At 38.4% G+C, this 18,175-nt stretch overlaps 1 protein-coding gene across 1 annotated transcript; it reads left to right on the forward strand.

Moving 5' to 3' along the window:
• Positions 1-139: 139 nt before the first annotated feature.
• LOC129411579 (uncharacterized) lies at positions 140-8,713 on the forward strand. Its single transcript, XM_055162871.1, has 4 exons — positions 140-328; positions 1,071-1,200; positions 6,205-6,392; positions 8,111-8,713. The coding sequence occupies exons 1-4, from the start codon at positions 183-185 to the stop codon at positions 8,349-8,351; spliced, it is 705 nt and encodes a 234-aa protein (XP_055018846.1). The 5' UTR covers positions 140-182; the 3' UTR covers positions 8,352-8,713.
• Positions 8,714-18,175: the final 9,462 nt, after the last annotated feature.

Consider the following 18,175-nt stretch of genomic DNA (forward strand, 5'->3'; position numbering starts at 1 on the left):
GAACAGTGTAGTTTCCCATTCAAATACTAACCAGGCCTAACCCTGCTTAGCTTCAGAGATCAGACTAGATTGAGGATTGACAAGGTGTTATAGTCACATATAAATAACTGTGGGTAAATGATTGGTGTTAGGTCCAGGAGTTGCACCAGGGTCTCGTGGCATTCTGCTCGGAGCTGAAGACCATGGAGGGGCCTGTGGAAGTGGAGAGGCTGGGGTCTGTGGAGCTCAGACAGAGACTGGAGCTGGTCACAGGACGGCTGCACGACAAACGACTGACTCTGCAGATGCTCAGAGACAACATGAACACCTCTAATGGGTTCAAAAAGAAGTAGGTGTTTTATATAGAGCCCTGCAGATGACGGAAAGGAAAATGATAATTATAAAATTTAAAAAAAAAAAAAATAATATATATATATATATATATATATATATATATATATATATATATATATATATATCTTTAGGGGACATATTAAATAATGTTGTAATGTCATATTAGTTCATATCTTGTTCCCTCAAAATACTATATATTTTATTTTTTATTTTATAAGAATTTATTATTTTCTTTTCCGACATCTTCAGGGCTCCATAGTTTTATATAAGAATCATACGCTTCATTTATATTGCAGAATTTTTATAATGATTATTATCGAGTGATGAAAGTATCCATTTCTAGACATCATCATAAATAACACAACTAGAATGACTGGAAGTTCTACTATACTGAACCTCATTGACAGTTTTGCTGTTATGCTGGACTCATTTAATGCAAGAACGATGTCCCTGTTTTATTCACTGCTAATTTAAAAAGCAGATGATTTGAAATAGTTTAATATTTTTTACTCATTATTGAACACATGAAATGTATGTTGCCCAGCCCTAAAATATGTAATATAGTGTAATATGTACTTCACAGATGATTTTGTGGTTAAGATTTGAGTGATTTAGTAGCATAATGAATCATAAAAATGATTGCACTTCTGTGCCTCATTAGCTCCAATCCAAACATCAGATGTAATGCATATGGTCTGAGAGCGATTACACTGAAACAACATTGTCTCTACATTCAGACAGCTGGAGGTCCGCCTTTTGGAAAAGATTAAGCTCAACTGTGAAGTTTTCAAGGAGGAGATTTCTATAGTGCATCTGAACAGACAGCTGGCACTTCTCCAGGCAGCACTACAGGAGAGCCTAATAAAGGTACGGTTTCACTCATACACAAATCAGGCATAAATCAGTCAGAATGTTGGATGGCTAACTGGTTCTGAAGATCTCCAAAACACAGACCTTGTGGTGTGCCCTGTTTTGCTATGGACAATTTCATTTGGGAAAGAGGTTCAGGAAGTAATAGATGAACCGATGAGAGGTGATGCAAATGAGTTCATGATGATACTGACCATGAGGATACAGGCTAAAAATGTGTTGCAACTTGCAGTCATAGGTGTTTATAATTTACAATACTTTATACTTTACTATGGTAGTAAAGTAGCACTGCTTGTGTCTACTTATGGGTTAACAGGGGTTGGTGCTGTTGGTGATTCTTTGCTCGTGCAAAGTGAGTAGTCAGGTACTTTTCTAAATTACTACTGGAATTATCCGTAACTTAAGTGATATTGGTAGAAATTTAAAACTGCCCCTTGCAGTGAAATTGTAGGCTAGACTATAAAAAAATCCAATGAAATTAATTAGATTTAGCAATGTAATAGAGCCCCTAATCTCTGGTATCGGTAATCTGTATCAGCAAGTACTCAAAATGGAGTCCTCATACTCTGAAAAAAGGGGTATTGGTGAATCCCGACTAACTGCCCTTCATTATTGTTACATGCAGAGATGAAAAAGCTGAAAAAATGCCTAAAACTACAGAAAACTGCTGCAGGTAACACATGATGAACAAATGTTATGACTGATCAGTGCAATTACAAGCCTTGAAAGAGACATTGCAATTAACCAAACAAATATATTAATGACTCGCTGTCTACAAAACCATTACACGAAACGTACACCACAGCATAAACTTCCATCTTCTGTCCATTGTCTCACTGACTGACAACACACATTCCTTTTATTATGTGCATAGTAGAAACAGTTAGTAAGTCTCTATGCATCATGTAAAGTCCTTTGCAAGTTTTAGTAAGAATACTATAATGAAGTTTGTGTCATCTGACAGGCTGGGACCATACCACTGCTGGAATGTGTTCTACAAAAGCTGATCTAGAGAAATAGGCCGGCATGTGTAAAGCTATCTGCACCTATCCCCGAAGGATACCCCTTTTAATGTAGCTCTTTTATCCCTGTTTGGAGAAGCTAACGAGGTGGCATAAAAAGGACACACGCGGCTAGTGCTTTGAATGGTGCCCCGTGTCGTGTTGCAGTAGCCCTGGGCACAAACGTCTTCTTTTTTAAGGTGCTGACTTTGTGGGAAAAACAGCAGCCCTAATGTTTATCGTATGACCTAATCAAGAGTTAACGCACGGGTCAGAGCGGCCTGGGAACTGACGGATCACTAATAAGGAGCAGACCACAGCGCATTTGGTCTCCACGTTGCAGACAATAAGGAAATATTTCATCATCAGGTCAACCTAATCTCCAGGATCTATAGTGGCTAGGGAGCATCAATAAAGCAGAGGACAGGGGAAGGAGAAAGAGAAACAAAGAGAGAGGGATGGAGAGGGGGAGAGAGGGGAGGGGTAAAGGACAATAAATGGAGGAAGTGGTTTTAAATAAGCAGTTTAGCCGGGACAACCTAAAAGCTTCACACACACTTAGAGGGGAAATGTGGAGAGTAAAGGTTTGTTCTGCCTTTAAAAACACAGGGTCTGCAGGTTAGGGACAGACTCAGAGCAAATACAAAACCACAGTCATAGACATTATAATAGTATTGTAGCCTTTTTATCATATTTTATCTCTTTTTCCTTCTTTTTGTATCTTAATTTTATTTATAGTATATTCAGATATTCTAGTTAAACAATGAGATTAAGTGTGTTAAATTCTGGAGGTGGCATGAGACTTATATGATTCCATGGAAAAAAATTTAACAAAAAAGTTACACGGTGGGGCTTTAAAGACTTTTGTTATTAGGGGTGAAAAATATTGAAATATCAATAGATTGTATCGTTTAATGTGATGATACAGTATAGATATTGTGGGCTGCTGTATTGATATGTCACCATATCAGTATTTTTTGGTATATTTTACTAAATTATGTTGTTACAGCGCTTCACTTTTGTTTCTTGTTTGGAGAAAGGGAACTCATTTACGCAACGCAATTGACATTTTCACTGTTTTGATGATTAAAATGGGTGTGTTTCATATTAACTTTGCACAAGAAGTGGTTTAACTTTTAATATCACAGCCATAATTTAGCCTTAATTTTTATTGAACCGTATCGAATCAATTTGAAATATATCATATCGTACCGAAAGTGCACTGTATCGCAATATGTATTGTATCGTGGCCTATGTATCGAAGTATGTATCGTATCAGCAGCTTCTTAATGATACCCAGCCCTATTTGTTATTAAATGTTTATTTTTGTCTTGATTTTTGGTTGCCTATGTTGTTCATCTGCATTGCCACATTGTGACAAAAAGGCAAGGTAGGACTCTCTTATCTTAAATATGACAGCTAAAAGTGCTCAAAAGTTTAAACTCGGATTTGTGATTACAGATGTTTGATAACGCAAACTCACCAAATAAGCAAATTATCAGTCAGAGAGAGAAAAAAAAAAAAACACTGTTAACAAATTTGGTAGAACTAAATGATTGAGAATATAAGAATTGCCTTACAAAAATCCCCATAGAACCTTTCAGGATTCATTACATTCTTTTTTGTTAACCAAGAAAACTTCCTGTTTACGTATCTCAGGTAGACCCACATCTGATCCCATCGCGTGAATAAACAATATGAAAAATACATTCCTCTGGCTGTTGGCTTGTGTCCAATATTAAGCCAAAACAGAAAAGGGAAGAAGTGATGCTCTTTAGTCTGCGTATCTTGGAGGGCTTGGGCTGCGTTTCCGTGGTTATATCCTGTCTGAACCACTTGTCTGAGGAGAGAGAGAAGTCTTAGCGGTGACCTTTGAACCCTACATGGCGGCATGTATAGCTCTGAGGCATTCACACGGCATTCTGGGGCAGGAGGGAGGGGCGAGGGTGCCAAGAGCCAGGATAAGGGAGTGAAGGAATTTGGTGGTTAGACTCACAAGTTATTTCTGATCCCCGCAAGCTACTTGTGGTGTGATCTCTGTACCAAAGCTAATCATTACATGTTGTCTTCTGGCATCCTAAATCTAATCTCATAAGTACTTCCACATAGTTGTTCATAAAATCCTTTTGTACTGAGAATCATTTTATTCTCAGGCATATCTATCACAAAGAAATATGCTTTTCATTTTTGATCCAATATAGGTGGATATGTAGATGATTATTGTCTCTGCTAAAAGGTTACAGCTAATATTTGTGTATTACCTAAAAAGGTGATTTTCAGGAAAAGAATGCACCATAGAAGATGTGTTTTGTGTGGCATTAACACAAAACACATTAACATTAACCAGCACATGGAGAGGAGTGAGGAACTTTTACATGGCCATTTTCATTTTAAAGTTCGTCTGGAGGGCGCATTCGACACAGCCAAAGTCATTTGTAACACTGCAAAGCTGAACTGTCTTATTACTGAAGTTTCATGAGTCTGAAATATCACCTAAATGCAACACACTCAGTTGATGCTGGCAAATCATTCAATGAAACAAGTGGAGCGAGGCTTCAGTTGACTACGTGAGATGCAACATGTCAGAGCCGTCGCTCCACACACGCACATAAACACACAGCGCATACTGTAGGGCACCAAGTTCTTGCAGGGGCATCACCGTGCGGTTGATCGTTCTTAGTCGCAACCCCCCACCCCCAGTCTTACTTTTCTTCCCCGAGAAGCCGGTGCCAGTGATCGCATTCTTAATATTAATATTCTTGTATGTCTTAGCAACTTGCCTTGCTCAGAAAAGTAAAAAAATAAATTAAAAAAAAGTTCTAGGAATTGACAAACTGCACTGAAAGTGTTTTCTGGTTATGTGTTCTATTTTCTGGTTACTGTTTTTGACTGAGGTTCTCATTTTTATATCAAACAGGATAACATTAAAGCCCTGGCAGTGGCAATACATTTCAGTTTTGTATTTGGTTTGATTAGATTTTTTCAGTTAAGATTTACACTGAATACTTTATTTGCAGCTGATCACATGCACTTTACTTTTGAATTCAATTCATTAAGTAAAATTCTAGGAATTGACAAACTGCACTGAAACTGGTTCTTTTTTTGAGTAAAATTCTCCAAAGGAAGAAGTATAAACATGGACTTTACAGACTAGTGCCCTGCTACTGTATAAAGAAATGCTGTTTGCACAACTAATGTACGGCACTTTTGTTTACATTTCCAATAAAAGTGAGCTATATGCTGCTTTTTTAATTTATCAGTTGGTTTTGCATATAACATGTGATTAATCATGATTAGTCACAGGAACTCATGCGATTAATGCGAGTAAGATTTTTTATATTTGCCCATGCAGCATAACATAATACACATAATATTTTCATTAGATTAGGAAGATTCGTGTTAATTAAGTCCAGGTCTGAGCGTCAGTGTGGAGTACCGTACTAGAGGTCTCTGCACTATAACCCACAAACCTAGCTCAAGATCTGGAGATAGGTCTGTGGGTCTTGCCATCTAACTTGGCTCACGAGTTCTACACATTATCAGTCTGGAACGGCTCTCGCTGAAAGTGATAGCACCATGACTATTTGAATCTGATTGGTCAAAGCATCACAACAGTTGAACAAGCCGAAAAATCTAACTTTTATTACGTCCAGTTGAGAGAAAAGTGCAAACATCTTCCATTGTCCACAAATGCACTTCCTCTGATCAGTTTTCACAACTAAAAAAGTCTGTATTGGTGCTAAAATAGGCTGAAGGATGTCTGTTGGGCACTTGGCCTTGCTGCTCTCTGATTGGTCCAACCACTTAACAGGGCACAGGGTACACTCCGAGATGGATTATTGTTCATTTCCGAACTCAAATATCGCAATACTCGATCTTGCTGTGCAAGGTTACCTACCATCACCCACTTCCTCATATTACTGGCAGGTTGTCCCAGTGGCACCAAAGTGTAGTGCAGACGGGGACAATAACGTGTACATTAACCTTGAATGTGTTTTAGGAAAAGAAGCCCAAAAAGCCGATCCGCAGCCTGAGTCAGCTGGTGTCCCCACAGTGTCCTGCCATGTTACTGGTGGTGCAGGAGAGCAGGGAGCCAGGAGGCCACTACAGCTTCACATATCACTACAGAGAGGGCAGCGGCCTGGTGGTGGTCCAGGTGGGCAACACGCACCTCTGTGTGAATGACAGGTGAGTTATGACCGCTTCTGAGTTACCTGTAATCATGACCTATACCATTTAAAGCTTTAAAGTGTATGTTGGAGTTATCCAGCTTCTTGTCTCTGAATGGCAGTGCTTTTGTTATGCCTGGAATGTTCCACAGTATGACATTGAATTAACTGAGCAGGCCAACTCTCTACAGACCTGAACCTAACTTGGCCTGGTGGTGTCTCCATAGAGACAGAAGAGTTTATGCCTTGCTGTGGAAGATCCCAAGAAAAGCAACAACAGGACAAACAATAACATAACAAGAAAAGCCGGCAACGGACCCTCTGCAAGAAAAGTTACATAGTGTACCTTTAAAGAATTAACTCTACATATTTATTTTACAAAATATACAATTCACATGAAAACTCTGCCCTGCTTTCACTTTCAACCCTCTAGTGGTATGGCGTGTCTAGCATTAACAGAATATACAGTAACACGTGCCTCCTGGTGTCTTTACCACTCCCTCTTGGTCAACACTTCAAACAGTCACTATAGAAACCATTACAGCCTGATCCTAAAACATAGAAACACAACAGTAGGAGAGGAGAAAAGAGGGATAAACATTTTGGGATTATTAGGCAATTATAGCATTATGAAAAGCTCTCACTAAAATACACAACCCTTCCAGACCTGTGGATGCACATGGCACTGACAATGAGCCATTGACTGAGCTGGCAGAACACTATGTAACTATTCTGGGGATAAGGGAGGGACTAGTCAAGTTACTAATTGGCTAATTGTCATGGAAACAAACCAGTTTTTAACATCAGATGGTTTGATGTTAATCCAAGACAAAAGTTTATTTATGATCCATTGTAACTGGGCCAATAAATCAAACAAAGGTGTCATTCACGATTATGTATTGCATTTCGTTTGGCAAGTTTTACCATTTTGTAACAGCCAGTTCATTGTAGATGTGTTTTGAAATACTGTGATTCTTATGGGACCATGTGTGTTTCAAGTTTGAGTTGATACTTCTGGCTTCAGTGTCACAAGTATCAATCAATATCCCCACTGGGTGCTAAAGTATGACAATTCTACTCTCTAAATTACTGGAATAAAGTACCGTAATTATGTTTAAATGCAAAGAATGTCAACCATTAAAAAAAAACAAAAAAGAGATAGAATATGTAACTTTTTTTGGAGGTTGCACATCAGCTGCATGATTCTATAGAAGTAGAAAGTTAAAACCTTACTTTGTTACGTTCTCCACTGAAATTTGTTATGCCATATTGTGGAATATGATAGCTAGGAACAACATCTGTGGAAAAAAGCAGGAGGTGACACTACTCCAGTCCAAATAAGAGTCAGGTTTGTGGAGATGCAATCCTGCTCACAGTAAGGACATATGTTATTCACTGGAAGACATGTTACATGGTAAAATGGTATCTTGCAAGAAGTATATATTTAGTTTAATATAATTAGTGGAAAATAATGGACAAATTCAGTACAATGGAAAGACAAAATTACACAGAATTTCAAATGGCATAATGGGGATTTAATGCTTTATAGTCTGTTTATTATTTATAAGATCACTAATAGTAATATTCCTACATATATGCTTTGGATACTGAAGAGATCATTTTCAAATGCTGTAAATGATTTTATCTGGTGAACCTATATCAGTGACATAATGACAAGTATAAATTATGGACTGGTTTGCAACAGTGCCACACATCGTCTGTCTTATTGATTTGCAGGTTGGTGGAGGTCAATGGTTTCCCAGTGGTGAACTCCACAGAGGCCGAGTTAACTGACCTGCTTTATCGTGAACACAGCGCTCAGATTGTGGTCCTACGTCGCCCACTCTCCTCCACCAAGTCCCATCAGCCACCTCTGCTCCTCCCTGTTAACCCCTCTGACCCGGGCCAAACGGACTGTCCCGAGATGGATGTGGTCGCCATGGAGACGCCCCAGCGAAGAAGGGTGATCGCAGTGTGATAGGTGGGAGGAGCTGCTGTGGTTAATAATAGACTATGGTGATTAAAAATTCATGTGAAGAGGAGGGAGACTAATAGAGTGTGACCATATAAAATTAAAGGTCACAATGGGTATAACGATTAACTGCATACTATAAAGCTTTAGTTTGGTATTGAGAGCCAATGAAATCAAGAATTCATCAGCAATACTGTAATATTAGAGCTGGATTAGAGCTAGATTATCCATGCTTGGGTGAATCACATTATTATTTTTTTTTTCCTACAGTGCTAAAGCCATATCCCTGACCAAAATTTGACTCAGTCCCTATACAACTATAGTTACCATCTGTAAATTATTATTTTTTTGTTTTGTTTTTTTTTCCACCAGGAGATGGCAGATGTGAAATTTGTTTCCCCTTCCTCACATGTGTTGTCTGCTCTTCTTCTGTCTGACCAAAACTGACACACTATTAGACAGCAGTAACATAGATAGCATCTATGGTGTTATTTAAGAATTAAAACAGGGGCGGGTCTGCCAAACTACAGATGGTAGCTTTAAATGCAGCTTTTATTAAGTTCAGTTTAGTTTGCTGGAATATTGTTAATACATTAGTCATTGTTGTATTTGTATATAAATTGTTACCTTGCATATTTATTGATGCCTACAGTTGGGTAAGATAAATTATCCCCAAACTGAATGTTGCTTATACAGTATTTTTGTGCTTTAATATTTCCAGTTGTGGACTGTCCCAGGGGACCACCTGTTGTCTCAGTATTCTTGGTATTTTTAATGTTTGTCCTAAATTGTTCCATTGGTGATACGGGTTTTAAAAAAACATGTGCCATAAAAGTACTGGTAAAATGTTTTGTGAATCAGGGATAGCACAGCTATTGAACCACGGGTAAAGAATACAGCTTTGTATCTTTGTATAATTTATATGCAACCTACTTTTTCATGACTGATATTAAAAACCTTGTATATAATTTACCTCTTACACTGACAGAGAGGTCCTATCTCTCCTTTTGTGAGATATGTTTTACCAATTAACTATCCAAAAGATCTTGTACAGTTCAAAGCAGTCTTCTTCAACATGATTCACGACCCCTGTGTTGGACTGTAATGTAATCCTCTACACTAGGAATAAAGCCGTAGGCCCGGAAATGCCTTGTTTCTCAGAGTTTTCTTTTTTCCTCCCTCTTCCTTGTGAAGTGGCAGCGGATGATCCAAGTCTGACACTGTCAACACAAACAGTGCTTTGGCCTGACCCAGACCCCAGGGTCCAGAGAGCATGAGAGGAGAGAGAGAGAGAGAGAGAGAGAGAGAGAGAGAGAGAGAGAGAGGGAGGGGGGGAGAGGGGGGCATTTTGAGGATGAGAAAGGCCACAGCACTGATCAGTTTGGAAGAGCTTCTGGACGACTATGAAAGGAAATAGCAATGTTAATTATTATGATGAGAAAACCACTGGAGAAAACTAACTAACCACTAACTATCAATCAATAGCAAACAAACAAATCAATAAAATTCAATAAATAAAATTTAAAAAATATATCTTCTCTAAAAGCTATTACACTATATCCAACTTAAAGGTGCCCTGTTTAACTTGTGCCACCTTCTTGTTTCCATGGAGATGATGCTTTGCCTGGAATATTGCACAATACAGCATTATACTCATATATAGGTGTTTTAGTGTTCAGTAATATCTTCAAAAGCATGTATTGTTTCAGTGAATGTTACTTGACTGAAAATAAGTTTAATGCCACACACTCGAACAGGGGTGTCAAAAAAATAAAAAAATCTACCAAGGGACACATGCCAAAATAAAGATGACAGCCAGAGTGGTGGTTAATATAGGGAATAATATGTGCATCCTAAATTTTGGACTTCCGGTCATTGCGCAGTGCATACTGGGAAGGATCCTCTGAAAAAGTGATCATCAAACTGTGATGTTTGACTTCCCAGTGGGATGCATCTATTGTCAAAGTTGATCTTTTAAACTATATCGCTTTTGTTTATTGTTCTGATATTGTCATATTTTAGTTATGGGATTCAGACATTGTAATTGTGTGGTTGTTGGATGTCCTAACAGCGGAAAACGGGCTTCGGAAGTTTGCAAACTCCATAACTGCAAAAAGGAATCAGATCTGTGTGACTGCAAACCTCCGTTCAAACTGTTTCCCTTCCCAACGGAATTGAAAAATAGTGAAAGGTGAAGGCGATGGGCAGTACTGATACACAGGAAGGACCAAAAAGGAAACATTTGGCTGCCTAAGAAATCATCCCAAGTTTGCAGTGAACATTTTGTATGTGGAGAGCCATCAAAGCAAAGTCCGTTTGTTAAGCAAGACGTGCACTTTCTTGTTCGACTGACTTTACAGCAACATCACGTCTTAGTCGCTTTGCGGTGGAAGTTGTTTCTTGGCGAACAGCTGGTGCCTTTTGCTTTGGAGTTAACTTTTTAAATTCGTAACCAAAGCTGAGCGAGAGATCGGGATTGATGCTTACTTTTTCAGAGGATCTTTCCCAGTATGTATTGCACAGTGACTGGAAGTCCGGGATGCATGTATTCAAATATGAGCAGACCTTAATTCATACTTAATTATAATGATTCATCCTCACTGAGATGCACTAAATATTTGCTATTGACTTTATCAAGGTTGATTTTCAAGTTTCAGTTTCAGTAAAAAGTACTGCTTGAGGTAATAGGTGGGCTATTCACCTGGAAGCCTGGAGGCCAAGAAATGTGTTAGACGTTCCTGCTCTAGAATATTTCAAGTCAAGCTATAAGATACATGCTGATTCACTTTACCATTACCTGAATAACTTTAGTAACCTGGCAGCGAAAAGTCCCCTACACCTTCAGTTATGTCTGAACTGTCTAAATATGTCTGAAAAAATAAAATAAAAAATCCAATAGCTGGAAATGTGGCCGATAACGAGTGAGGATGTCGACCATGTTGTTGATGCCCATTGTCGGAATAAAAACTGGAGAAAGACTGGAGTCAATCTTGTCTTTCATTTCAACACTATTGTAAAAAAGCCACACAGTTTGAGAGCAAAAGCAGAGGAGAGAATGTGTCATAGCTGTCTTGGTGGAAACAAATTAACACTGGGGAAAATGAGAGAAAATCCTATAAACACTGCTGCTGGCATGAGAAGAAAGGCACCATGGGATTCCCAGTGACCAGAGCACCACTCACACGTCCATACAGTCCCAATATAAACCAATGAGCTGTCAATCTGAGAAATGCACTGGGCTGGGTAATTGCACTGACACTGTGGAACTCTTCAAAGGGGCGCTGTAGTTTTGACAGGCACAAATGAACAGCAATTAACCAATGGCCTGTCAATCAAAACTGTAAAGGGAGAAAGTGCTGAGAATTTGAGAACAATGAAAAGATGGGATAGTCATATTAAAGGTGCACTATGTAACTTTTCTGCTGGATGGTCATCACCTACTTATCCTCATGACTTTACCCAAAATATTATACAGTATGGTGTATATATGAAACTAATCTATCTCTGTGGAGGAAAACAGGTGGCACTATCACTCTCATCTATTATAGAACAGATCTGTGGACATGCGAGCCCGGTCAAAGAATACATATTTTACTTGGCTTTTTTCTATAATGCAACATAATGATAATGTTTCAAAAATGCAATTCTTAATGATCACAACTTGATTGTAATAGAATATCTTTAATCTGTCTTTTAGAGTTGGTGGGTGATTGCCCTCTGACACACAAGTTGGAATCCAGCTCCCACCACTGAATGTTGTGGTTGTGTTCTTGGGCAAGATACTTAACCCACCTCACCCCCAGTGTCTCTGTACACTTGTGTATGAGTGTGTGTTTGTGAATGGGTGAGTGGTTCCTTGAAGTAAAGCGTTTTGAGTGTCTTGAAGGTGGGAAAGCGCTATTTAAAAATGTGATTTACCATTACTCATCTTTTAATTTTAACAACTTTTGATCCAGAAAACATTTTTGCCCAGTGGCGGATGTACCGTGGATATTTCAATATGCCTTGTTGTATTAAATTTAAGCCTTTCATAACACCAAACTGAAGTGCATCCGGTCAACAAAATGTGGAAACAAACCAGAAAGCCAAATAAGGTGTACAATGAGCCAAGCTGCTATCACTGAACACTTTGCATATAGAATCTAATTAACTGTAAATATGGGGGGGTCCAGTTTTGTATTTTACTACCATCTGTAAGTTGTTGTTTTTTTTTTCCCATCAGGAGATGGCAGATCTCAAATCCCCTTCCTCACCTGGCCTTTGTTCAGGCTCACATGTGTTGTCTGCTCTTCTTCTGTCCGACCAAAACTGGCACACTATCAGACAGCAGTAACGTAGATAGGATCTATGCATGGTGTTATTTAAGAGTAAAAACGGATAAAAGCAGGTCTGCCAATCTACAGATGGTAGCTTTAAATGCAGTTTTTATTAAGTTTACTTTAGTTTGCTGGAATATTATTAATACTTTCTTCATTGTTTTATTTGTATATAAATTGTGACCTTACATATTTATTGGTGCCTACAGTTGGGTAAGCTAAATTGTCTCCAGACTGAATGTTGCTTTTACAGTATTTTTGTGCTTTAATATTTCCAGTTGTGGACTGCCCCAGGGGACCACCTGTTGTCTCAGTATTCTTGGTATTTTTAATGTTCGTCCTAAATTGTTCCATTGGTGATATAGGTTTTAAAACACATGTGCCATAAAAGTACTGGTAAAATGTTTTGTGAATCAGGGATAACACAGCTATTGAAGAACACACCTGTGTATGTCTGTGTAATTTATATGCAACCTATTTTTTCATGAATGATATTAAAAAACTTGTACATAATTTACCTCTTAAGAAAACACTGATAGAGAGGTCTTGCCCAGTGGCAGATGTACTGTGGATATTTCAATATGCCTTGTTGTATTAAATTTAAGCCTTTATAACACCAAACTGAAGTGCATCCGGTCAACAAAATGTGGAAACAAACCAGAAAGCCAAACACATCTAAGGTGTACAAAGAGCCAAGCTGCTATCACTGAATATTTTGCATATAGAATAAAATTAACTGTATAAACATGGGGGGTTTCAGTATTTTATTTTATTTTTTTAACTGAGAATACATTACATTTTTTAACATTAAAGGTGAACTATCCTAGCCTTTCTGGAAGATGGTCTGACATCTGAAATATTATTGCGTTGCTTGAAATTTTCCAAGGTATGGAAGTGAACTTACTGTATCTATCGCCATGCAGACAATCAGACAACACAGCCAGACCAAGTTACAAAGCAGATCTGTGGAGAGGCAAGCCAGCTCACAGAAAGAATGCATGTTTTGAGGTATTTAGGTAGCAATAAATACATATGTAACTCAACAAATGCAAGTAAAAGTCATACTGTAGTAGCCATAATAAAGCATCTCTACATGGACAGGTGACAGAGCCTTCACCAGAAAAGTTACATAATGCGCCTTTAAAACATAGCAATTTAATTCCAAAGAAAAATATAAAAACTCCACTGTACACGGGTGAGAAACATAGTTCGCCGCGCTCTGACCCCAGCTCTCCCTGACACCAAGTGGCACCAAGCTCTCCTCCGCATCTGTTTTCCCTTAGCCGCCCGCCAAAGATCCTAAAGCTACATCCAGCGCACTGATAAGCTGTGAGGTGAGCCCGGTGTGACTGAAAATCTCTCCTTCACCCGTCCCGCCTCTGCTCCCATCCTCCCCACCTTTTTTCACCTCCCTAACCAGCCCGTGACATTTTAGGGTGCCTGGCATGCGTTTGAAGTGGGAAAGGGGGCATTAGCTTTGGTTTCCTGCCCAAATCCTCACACAAGCCAATAAAACGCACACAGGTCTAAAGCAAACCAAAGGAATTCCTGTCCACTAAATGTTAGACAAATAAAAGCAGTATTAGGTGGTGGATGGTGATCTGTGCTCTGTCCTCCTCTGTTATGTTAGATGCAGGTACAATTATTATGTAGAGATCTCTAACTTTCATATGGAGAGTAAATAGGAAGTATTTATAAAAAGCTACAAGTAGAAGCGAATAAAACCATAACTGTTTCACACTTTGCACTCTAAAATGTTGTCACAATCAATATCAAGACCACCAATCCTTATTAAAGACACACTGTGTAACCTTTCAGGGGGGTTACTGCCTGCCTGTCTCCATGGTGATGTTATTGCTTTGTCTTTGTCTTTCCACGTCAGATCTGTGGAGTGGTGACCTCTCACAGCAAGAAAATTTTTCAGTGTATTTTTGAACAATAAAAATAATACATAACATGGGTAAATTTACTGTCATACTGACAATTATTTTTGTTCCCTTAACGCAGTTTTTATTATTTATTTTTTTTATTGTAAATGTCTGTTTCTCACTGGCTTTTATTTTGAAAAAGTCCATTGTGAGCGAGCCCAGAATGTTGCTTACTGCTATGGCATTCACAGTAAATAGAAAGACAGAAAGCGGGATAAACAAACATGGAGAAGGGTAAGGAACATTTACATGGCCATTTTCATCTTAAAGTTCTTCCGGACGGCGCAGTCGACACAGCCAAATTTGTATTTGTAACACTGTAACGCTGAATTGTCTTACCACCGAAGTATCACGAATCTGAAATATCACCTAAATGCAACACACTCGGTTGATGCCAGCAAATCATTCAATAAAACAAGCTGAGCGAGGCTTCGGCCGAACATATGAGATGCAACGAGAGATGCCGTCGCTCCGCACATACACATAAACGCACAGCGCGTAGGGCACCAAGAGCTTGTGGGGGCACCACCATGCAGTTGATCGCTCTTCATCGCAATCCACCACCCCCACCCTTGGTCACACTTTGTGTCTGCGAGAAGCCGGTTCGATCGCATTCTAATACTAATAATATTCTTGTATGCCTTAGCAACTTGCTTTATTCAGAAAAGTAAAAAAAAAAAAAAGTTCTAGAAATTGACAAACTGCACTGAAAGTGTTTTCTGGTTATGTGTTCTGTTTTCTGGTTACTGTTTTTGACTGAGGTTCTCATTTTTATATCAAACAGGATAACATTAAAGCCCTGGCAGTGGCAATACATTTCAGTTTTATATTTGGTTTGATTAGATTTTTTCAGTTAAGATTTACACTGAATACTTTATTTTACTGCTGCTGGACACATGCACGTTACTTTTGAATTCAATTCATTAAGTCAAATTCAAGGAATTGACAAACTGCACTGAAACTGGTTCTTTTTTTGAGTAAAATTCTCCAAAGGAAGAAGCATAAACATAAGACTTTACAGACTAGTGCCCTGCTACTGTATAAAGAAATGCTGTTTGCACAACTGATGTACGGCACTTTCGTTTACATTTCCAATAAAAGTGAGCTATACGCTACTTTTGAATTCATTAATTGGTTTAGCGTATAACATGTGATTAATCCTGATTAATCACAGGAGCTCATATGATTAATATTTTTTTTATTTTTGCCCATCCCTACTTTTAACGAGAAATGCCCTCACGCGAATAGTTTTCTTAGTAACCCATATTTAACTAGTAGCAATTTTATCATTTCATCAGAATAGTGATTCATTCTTTTATACTGTCCCCGTCTTAACTTGTTAGAAATGAGTCACAGACATTACGAATTCAAAAAGATTTCATTTATTTATTTTTTCTGTTTTATGTCCTATTGCTAAAAAAATTGATCTTCCCAAACTACTTTCACTGAACATTTTGCAAATAGAATCATTTTAACTGTATAAATATGAGGGTTATTGTATTTTACTTAGAATACATTACATTTTTAACATTAAAGGTGCACTATGTAACTTTACTGGTGGAGGTTACATCAGAAATTTTCCACAGCATGGCATTAAACTTATCTATCTCCATTAAACGCTTCTACCTTCATTCTCTAATTCACTAATCACTGTTTTCTCGTTTAAACTATCTTTATGATCCATCTGATTTGCGGTCCTGCTTGGCTATGCGGCTATACGCTGGAGTTTTAGTGTAGTTAACTTGGCCCCACACCTTCCAGCTTCCTCTGCTCCTTCAGTAATCACTCAGCAGCGGTGAGGGCTCAGAGGGTCCCTGCCAAATCCCAGGGGCTTCTGATTTCATTTTGTCGAGGTGGAAATAGGACTTGTGCCTCTACCTCTGGCAAATCTCACACTAAGCGGCAGCACTAGCCACTTGAGAAACTCCCGGGAGATATTTATGTCTTCACCCTATATCTTTGGTCAACAGCGCTGTGCTATTTGACCTTTGTACCCACTAGTCTCTTAGCCACACAGACAGACAGACAAGTTAAGGATGCACCCCCACCTACTGGTAGCTTTGTAAACTTCACTGAGAGGGCTTGAAAGGTTGATTATGAAGTGAGCTCTGATTGGGTCCTTTATGCAGACATGGAAGGGTATGGGTGACAATTATCTGCTATGTTGAAATGAATGCACTGGTAACACAACTGTAATCACAGAGACTCTTGACATGATTATCTGCAGTTTGGTTGATTTTGTGCTTTTTGTGAATGAACTGAAATTGTAAAAATTTGATCATGTTTTAATGTTTTGCTCTTTTTTTAATAGCTAACAAGAAAATGATCTTTTTCACTGATTAGAGCCATTTTACAGATATACAATGTTGGTGCTTGTTTGTTCTAGATAAGATATCAGACCGATATTTGGACTATTAAATGTTCATTATATGTTGATATTTCGATATTGATCAATCCACTGCCTACAAAATACACACAAAGCTTTATTTTAACACTTTATTACAACGATATAGCTGCACAAAATGTGATTATACCACGCTTTTAAAGGTTTATGATTAAAACAAGGGATGTGGGCGAGTTTGTAGTCAATTTAACTGACATCATTTAGAGAAAATCATCAAAACTGCCCCAGCATAAGCAAAAAATATCATCAGAGGATATTGTTTGCTCTGGATTTTAAACAGGTATCGGCATTGGTCATGAGAAAACCCATACTGGCTGATTTCTGGTTTGTTCCTATAGTTATGTATTAAGAAATGTATTGATTGAACAACAGAGGTGTTCAGAGTTACCTTGATTTTGATGAGAATTAAGTTTTGGAGCTACAGTTTGGCACAAAGTTTCGGGATACTTCTTGAACTTAAATGACTTTTTGTTTCTATAGGAACACGCTCACTAAACCTGAAGTGTAGAATTATAATCAGCAAAATGACTGCCCCAAACTACCGCTCAAGTAAGACCTTTTCAGCAATAAGAACAATATAATTTGAGCTATTTTAAATGCGTGCAACCTCTTTCCCTTTAGCTTTTCTTTCTGGGTCATTGCCTTTGCTCACAGATTATGTTTAATTTAGGTTATCTGGCCCTGGGTGATGATCGTTTGACCCATTCCTCTGATTTGCAGCATCATGAGCAGGAGGGTAACCACAGATTTGGAGCCATTTTGGTTCTGAGATTGTATTGAACAGTTTTTATATTTTAGGTTCATGGATGAAACTGGGTGCACCATAACAGAGTCCATGTAGATACTGAGAGAACTGGCAGGCATTCTCACATTGCGTTCTCTTTCACCACTCAACAGCTAGTCCTAATGCTATAATTTTAACCCCGACCATAAATCTGAAAGAACATGTGATTAATGGTTACATCAGAAGGTTACCAAGGTTTAAGTGCCACAGATGAACATAAGTCATGGCAGGATCTGACACAAGGCTAACACAGAAAATGCAGCTGTTTAACACTCTCCAGTCCACTCAATTAAAACAGATGAAAAGGCCATTAGGATTAAGTCTGAGGTGGACTGATAAATACGCTGGTGGAATTGCAGCAGGCAGCGATTGAGAAAGGTCAGCATAAGGTGTTAGTC

This window comes from Boleophthalmus pectinirostris, unplaced genomic scaffold (assembly GCF_026225935.1).
Source record: "Boleophthalmus pectinirostris isolate CB_2022bp ecotype Guang Dong unplaced genomic scaffold, ASM2622593v1 HiC_scaffold_5, whole genome shotgun sequence".
Lineage (NCBI taxonomy): Eukaryota > Metazoa > Chordata > Actinopteri > Gobiiformes > Gobiidae > Boleophthalmus > Boleophthalmus pectinirostris.

Excerpts from the sequence above, each read along its gene's own strand:
- LOC129411579 (XM_055162871.1), top strand. The coding sequence starts at position 183 with ATGGAGGGGCCTGTGGAAGTGGAGAGGCTGGGGTCTGTGGAGCTCAGA. Across the intron at positions 329-1,070 it reads TCTAATGGGTTCAAAAAGAA|ACAGCTGGAGGTCCGCCTTT; the intron begins GTAGGTGTTTTA and ends CTCTACATTCAG. Across the intron at positions 6,393-8,110 it reads CACCTCTGTGTGAATGACAG|GTTGGTGGAGGTCAATGGTT; the intron begins GTGAGTTATGAC and ends ATTGATTTGCAG.